Here is a 7,315-nt window from a genome sequence, read left to right as displayed (position 1 = left end):
CAAGTATGAGGAACAAATTTTCCCTGAACTAAACTAATGCCTACCCTAAAATGTGTCAGCTGTAACAATCAAACCATATGTTATGGTAGCTGATAAACATCCACTTGTTTCAAACCCCTTAGAATGAATCAGGTTGTAAGAGTTCTAATCACGGAGATGCTGTCAGAGGTATCCCCTACCTCATTCATCCTCTATCCTCTGAAATGTCAAAAAATTATAATATTCATGGCACCAAAACACACACATCTTTCAGTAGGTGGTATAGCCCTGTGCACATTAATAACAACCCTTACAACTGGTGTATTATATATATTAATACAAAGCAATTCTAAACCTAAAATGCCAAACATTTACTTTAAATAAACCAGACAAGTTATTTTATTTATATTGTCATTTTATTCAGAATTTGTTAACAAAGGTGGTCCTAAATTAACAGTTCAAAAGGTAAAAAAAAATTACATACTGAATATCAAGACAAAATAGACAAACTTGTTAAGAGGAGAAATTGAGGGGGGATGTTAGTACTGATATTGCAGATATAGGCAAACTAAAGATGAATAGGATTCTGGATGGTAAGGGGTAGATCTGACAGGACAACAGACTGAATGGATGGGTGTTTTTAAGGAGCTATTAATGTTGAGGCTGAAAAGGGCATTATTTAAGTTCACCACAGTCAGCAATGACAACCTTGGCTTTGCAAGCGCCACTCTTTGAGCCTTGCTTCTCCATTGCCTCGACAACATCACTGCCCTCCACAATCTTGCCAAAAACCACATGCTTCTTGTCCAGCCTAGAGGGGATAAGAACTGATTAGTACATTGACACACATCTGAGCTAAGGTGAAACAATTTACTTGCCATAACATTAATTTGAAGAGCATTATGATAATAAAAGTCAAAATGTTTTGAAGAGAATAAACTTGTTCAAAATGAAATTTTGGTAGCTACAACGATCCAAGTGCAACAGAGCAAGTGAACCTCACCATTCAGTTTTATCTGTGCAGATGAAGAACTGGGAGCCGTTAGTGTTGGGGCCAGCATTGGCCATGGACAGGATTCCTGTCCCTGTGTGCTTCAATTGGAAGTTCTCATCAGGAAACTTCTCTCCATAAATAGATTTGCCTCCAGTTCCGTTGTGGTTGGTGAAGTCCCCACCCTGAAAGAAGTAGAGTTGGCTATGGATATGTAGCAATAGCAATCAAAAATGTAGCCACAAGCCGCAGCGATTGCACAATTTGAAAAGACAGACAGACAGTTAAAACATTACAGAAGGTACACAGACACACAGAGAGATGGGCTTTGTGACAATTGAACATGCAGTCAAGCAGTTATAGCAAATTTTGTGTTGGCCTGTGACTTCTGTCAAGTTTATCATTTCATTGCAACCACATTGTTGAAGTTATTCACAATGCCCCTTGTTTTTGACTTCAGAAAGGACAAGCCTGGCTTTAACTCACAATCTTTCACATGGGAAGCTGATGCTTTACCTACTGAGCCACACCTGGTGTGGTTTTACTGAGGAGAAACAAACTAAAGGGAGGGATACTGCAGTATCCCTCCCTTGACAGTGCTAACCACTTTATAGAACTTAGTGCTCTCTGTTAACAAATAAATCAATACTAAGTCACATGGATGGGCCAGATAACCGCTGCTGCACTGCTCTCTATGGGTTGAAACTTCTGGCCATACTCCAATCAGTGATGCCAAATCAGGGTTTTTGCCATTGACAGATGATATCAAACACCTGCTTTGGGTTTAGGAGGACAACGCTGTGGGATCATAGTCAGTTTTTGCTATAAACAGAGGGGGTTGGTACCAGTGTACGAAAGATTTATCTCACTTCGGCCGACATGTCCTGAAGATTTCAACTCTCTAGGACATACGGCTGATTTTTTATGATTTTTTTTGAAGTTTTCATTTATGGAAATTTGGTTATGTAATAAGCCACGCCCACTTTCAGCAATCATGAAGTTGACTTGGACATGATCCTAGAGCATGTACACGAAATGTAATAAAAATCTATGCAGTCCATTCATAGACTGTAAAAAAAAAATGGACGTCGTGAGTGTGACATCACCCATAGGTTTTTGAAGGGCTGAACGAATTCCACTATGTGCTTAGACCCTTAAATATAGTTGATCAAACAGTTGGTCAAACAATTTCAAGTCAGATTGAATCAGAAATTGTGAAAACAAGGAAATGGGACAAATTCCTTGACTTAACCATACCTGGCACATGAATCCAGGGATGACACGGTGAAACGATGAGCCCTTGTAGCCAAAACCCTTCTCTCCAGTGCACAAAGCACGGAAATTTTCTGTAAAATAAATAGAAGTCTTTTGTACAAATATATGTATACCAACTAAAATATAAACAGGAGCCTGTTAAATATTTCAGGGGCATGTCACCAATAATTCACCCCAATACTGTTTTGTTTGTACCTCAACTACAATTGACTACCTCAAAGATTTTCACTATGGTCTTTATTAGTGTACTTGCTTCAGCAAGTCACACATACTCTCTTTACTCTCTTGTTTACTTCTTTATTTATTATTCTTCCACCAAATCTTTGCCCTCTAACTACTTTTGAACCGTTTAAGTTATCAACACCATTCAAACTTTAAAATGTTCAGCATTTTCTTTCTACCTTCAACTACTTCAAACAGTAACTACGATTAGTACTACTACTACCACTCCTACTACTACTACTACTTCTACTATTACTGCAACTACTACTACTACTGCTACAACTGCTGCTTATGCGACTACTATTACTACTACTGTTACTACTACTAGTACTATTACTACTACTTACCATTACGACTTCTTCCATTTCTACTATTGTAAATAGTACTGCTACTACTACTACTACTACTAATATATCTGCTATATCTACTACTGCTATTACTACTATTGTTTAAACTAATACCACTGCTACTACAAGTGTTACCACACCTACTACTACAACTACAAATGCTACTATTCCTACTACTATTACTGCTGCTTTTACAACCACAACTACTGCTATTACCACTACTATTGCTACTTTTACTATAGTATTACTTTTGTTCCATATATCACTGCTGCTAGTAGTGATATTAGTATTACTACTTTTACTACTGCTCATACTACTTTTTAAAACATTACCTACTCTTCAATGTATTGGTTACTACATGACATCAACAAATAAATTGCTTGAGCTCCAAACAATCACATTTTAAAGACAGTTAAACTCTACCTTTTCAAACTGAAATAAGCACACACAATTTCTTCAGAGAATTTAACCTTTTCTAATTAATTAAAATTAATGGTTTTCAGCGAAAAGCCTTGCTTAGCCTTTTTATTCTTCACCCACATGTGCAAGATGTTTCCTTTTTTGCTTATTTTTATCTAGCTTTCCAAGCAGTAGCACCAGAATTACATCCACCAACACTTTTTTCTTTATGTCATATATTTGGTTATAAAAAGTTGACCTCTAAAAACCCTTGTCACTCTGCTTTGTATATAAAACAACATGGAAGTGATATTTTTCCAAGAATATCCATTACTGATTTTTCAGCTATGCTTATTTTCCCTCTCCATCATTTAATTGAGCTTTAGCTAACACAAGAATTTGGTGTCTTAGGGAAACGTAACTTCCTGCACCGGGTGGTTTTCACTCTTTAGCATTTCACTAGTGGAACCCAATGGAGCCACAATTATCATGTAGCAAGACAAAGATGTTTTTTTCATCAATGAAAGCTACACCCTTTTGAATGCACAGGGTGAGAACATTGTATTTACATGGTAGTTAAATAGATTTAGAAATACAGTTAAACAGAGTTCAGTCAGACACTTCCTTTATAAAGGGAAGTGAATAGTTGTTCGCCAATCGATGTTTAATTCAACATGTCTCTATTCAAAAAATTTCTTAAATGCAGTAGTTTAAGCAGTTTAAGTTTAGAAAATCAAAAATCAAAAAATAATCAAAAATCCAAAGATGTGCAGTATTGCTTATTATTTTTGGAAATATGCGACAATTCAGGAAAAAACAATAAAATAAAACAAAACTTAAGTGCCCCTTTATTGGTCACATACAACAGGAATATCAGCGTCACAGGCTTATTGGGCTGTTGTATGTGCTTTGGTGGTGAGGTCAGACAGGGTGGGTGTCGGCAAGCCAAGAATCTTTGCTGCTGTGTTTGTGTTCATTTTTGTTGGCGATAGTAAGCATAGTGTAGAAACAGATGGAGCCATACATGAGAAGTGGTTCAATAATGCTGCGATACAGTAGGAGGAGCAGTAAGTGTGGTTTGACTGAGACGGCCTTATGTTTTCCTATAACGGAAAGTTACATGCCATTTGTGGGTCAATAGAGAAATCACTCACACATGTAGTCACAACCACTTGTAGGCCTGTGCATCAGCACTGTCATAATAAACTGTTATAATTGCAGCAGCAATACTCCTGCTACCACTACTTGCACTAGAATTTAGCACAATGACTGACTGTATAGGCTAACAATAGCTAGTTTGACCATTGGTTTTATACCCCATTGTACATCACCCATAGCCTATAGGCACTTATGTACAATCAATTCTCAGATGTGGATGTGGAACATCTTGGTGTTCCCAGCCTAATACAAATATATTTTGAGTATGTGGCGTAAGTCTGAGAACCTCTGCTTATTTTATATGCACTGAACTTTAAAAGTTCAGTGTTCTCTATTGCCTTAACTTACCTGCAGTCTTTGGAACCACATCAGCCCGGAGCTGCAAAACACAGACATTTCCATTAGAGAACCAGAAAGAGGGGCAGTTTGACACAGGACAAAATAATGCAAAGGCAGGGAAAGTGAAGCAGACTGCTCCACAAACTAAACCTGTGGAAACTGTCCGGAGTATCAGTCCTCACAGTCGCAGCAACAATACAGGCAAATAATACATTTTATTGTACAACATAGCACAGGTTGTCTCATCTTTTGTCCCCAACCATCTCAAACCGACTCCACTTGCCCCTCCACTGGCCAAGACCAAGCCCAGAAGCCAACAGTTCTTTCAATAGTAGGTAATACGGTGGCTGCGCTTTCTAGGGCATGTGCCATGCCAGTTTCAGCTGGAGTCCCATTTGCCCTACATAGTCTAACCCTGACCTGTAAAGCTTCCGATGAACATTTTTCAAAATAAAACACTTGGAATGATGTCACTATCTTAAAAAGGTAAAAGACAATTTGGAATGATGTCACTATCTTAAAAAAGGTAAAAGACAATTTGGAAAGATGTCACTATCTTAAAAAGGTACATTTAAAAGCATGGCTCTTACATCAATACTCACTCTCTTATGTAATGGGGCCAGTTAGCCAATAGCCAGTGAATATATAGGCTACAGTATATGTAGAGAGAGAGAGAGAGAGAGATGCTACTGCCCATTATATAGCCCGTAGAATAACTGTGCCACAACAGTTTAAATGCCGACTTATCCCATTTTCAGCGTTACATCTCCTTATTGCCAGAGGTGGACAGTCATCTGGGATGCGCTATCAGCATCATTGGAATCCTATGCGCAACACTGCATTAAAAGATGTATATATTTTTGTTGTTGCTGTTTTACAACTTAGGTGAAAAGCTTATTGGTGAAAAACATTTGGCGTCAGTGCATCAAATAGCTTGGTCGTGCCAGGATTAGGCTACTTGGCAAGCGCTGGGATAACATAAACATTACGAAACAGGTGAACAAGGTATGCGGGCGCGGAGCACTGGCTTGTGAAAGTACGCATTTAAGGCCAATGGGTCTTATAGTGGGGTCCTGGGACCCCCAAGAGTCTGGCTCCAGGGGTCCCCAGCAGAGTAGTTTAATTTTACTATGATTTAATTCTCTCTACTGCTGCCTGCAAAAGAGCTCAGCGCATGCGCAATGCACTTCCTCAAACTTCATACCTGTTCTTCTTGTTTAGCGTTTTATTGGTTGGTTCCTCAAACGTCAAGTTTGAGCTAATTTAAACTATTTCAGAAAATTCCCCACTTCTGATGTGCACCTTTCATACATTTAAAGCCATTTATGCTATATTTAAGTATTTTTAGATATAGCCTACAATAATTTCTTAACTCCATTGGGCTAAATATGGGCTATATAACCAAACCAAGACAAACAGATTCTGACAAAAATATCCTGTACATATGGACCTCTCTTGTGCATATTTTGGATATGGATGCTTATTAATTCTTTAAATATGTAATAACGTATGTAGTGCTTGGTCTCGGTCTATAGGCCTACATGTAGCCACAATGATCCTGGGCTATATGAGAGCTAAGACGCGACGTTGAAATCACGTCTTGTGCTCAGTGGGGCGCTGTCAACATGGAAGCTGTTGGTGCTATAAATAGGCTACTAATAAAAGTTGCGTAAAATAAATTGAGGTACCTGCAATATTGCATACAGATGTGTGTATGTCTACACAATATAAAAGATGTAGGTTAAGCTTGCACTTGACTAAAATTGCAATAGCAGCCGATGTTAACGTCAACCAACATTTAATTTATTAATAAATAGAGGACATAAACTTACAGCGATATGGTAAGCATAAAATGTCTTATGTTTATCTTACCTCCATCACAATCCTGCCAGCTTTAGCGCCACCAATAGTAATGTCAAAGAAAACTCTGGGGGTTCCCATTTTTATAGATGCGCTTGTGTTATGGTTATGATTTAAAAATGCCTAGAGATACTGCACCTTAATGATTTCATTGCATCAGATACACAGAATATACAGTATCTATCCCCGCCCCGTCTGGATGCTGAGGCTTCCGAGAGCCAATCATAGCCCTTCTCTTCTAAAACGCTCTAGGCTATCGACCAATAGGAATGTAGGTAGGTGGGGTCATCAGTGATGTCCGGGTTGGCTTCCAAGGCAGCCCAGTCGGGCGGAGCAGTGAATAGAAGGAATTGTTCCCCTGTGTAAATGAACATAGGCCTACTCAGTGCACCCTGTAAGACGAATCTAACTTACCCAAAATAACCCGCTGAGCTGTGCAGTACGGTTGCTTTAGCAAACTGAAATAAAATCAAAATATTACTTTCATTTAGTGTTTCGGTCAAAGCCAGTCAATGTAGAAATGTGATTATATTTTATTATAGTAATAAGCCACTACTAACGTTACGGCATTCCCATAGTATTTATCCAACTAACATGAACTCCAGTGAAAATAAAATAAAATCAAGATGAAAACTAAGGCATGTCGCTTATCCATCATAACCCTCACGTGCACTGGACCCATAGCATCGCTATTATCAGGTAATTTCCAAGGAGGTTTTAAATTAACGTATTTGCTCCCCGCCTG

General features: G+C 38.4%; 1 protein-coding gene across 1 annotated transcript; it reads right to left on the bottom strand.

Moving 5' to 3' along the window:
- Nucleotides 1-373: 373 nt before the first annotated feature.
- ppiab (peptidylprolyl isomerase Ab (cyclophilin A)) lies at nucleotides 374-6,715 on the bottom strand. The gene is made up of 5 exons (XM_071898894.1): nucleotides 6,583-6,715; nucleotides 4,720-4,750; nucleotides 2,228-2,316; nucleotides 983-1,155; nucleotides 374-790 (listed from the first exon to the last, which is right to left on the bottom strand). The coding sequence occupies exons 1-5, from the start codon at nucleotides 6,649-6,651 to the stop codon at nucleotides 655-657; spliced, it is 498 nt and encodes a 165-aa protein (XP_071754995.1). The 5' UTR covers nucleotides 6,652-6,715; the 3' UTR covers nucleotides 374-654.
- Between the last annotated feature and the right edge of the window lie 600 nt (nucleotides 6,716-7,315).

This window comes from Centroberyx gerrardi, chromosome 2 (assembly GCF_048128805.1).
Source record: "Centroberyx gerrardi isolate f3 chromosome 2, fCenGer3.hap1.cur.20231027, whole genome shotgun sequence".
NCBI classification, from domain to species: domain Eukaryota; kingdom Metazoa; phylum Chordata; class Actinopteri; order Beryciformes; family Berycidae; genus Centroberyx; species Centroberyx gerrardi.
This window is presented reverse-complemented; position numbering and strand designations above follow the sequence as displayed.

What these genes read in the sequence shown, in the direction of transcription:
- ppiab (XM_071898894.1), bottom strand. Translation starts at nt 6,651, where the DNA reads ATGGGAACCCCCAGAGTTTTCTTTGACATTACTATTGGTGGCGCTAAA. An exon ending in TGTGGTTCCAAAGACTGCAG is followed by an intron (nt 2,317 to 4,719) that starts GTAAGTTAAGGC and finishes TTTATTTTACAG; the next exon opens with AAAATTTCCGTGCTTTGTGC. An exon ending in TGCACAGATAAAACTGAATG is followed by an intron (nt 791 to 982) that starts GTGAGGTTCACT and finishes TATCCCCTCTAG; the next exon opens with GCTGGACAAGAAGCATGTGG.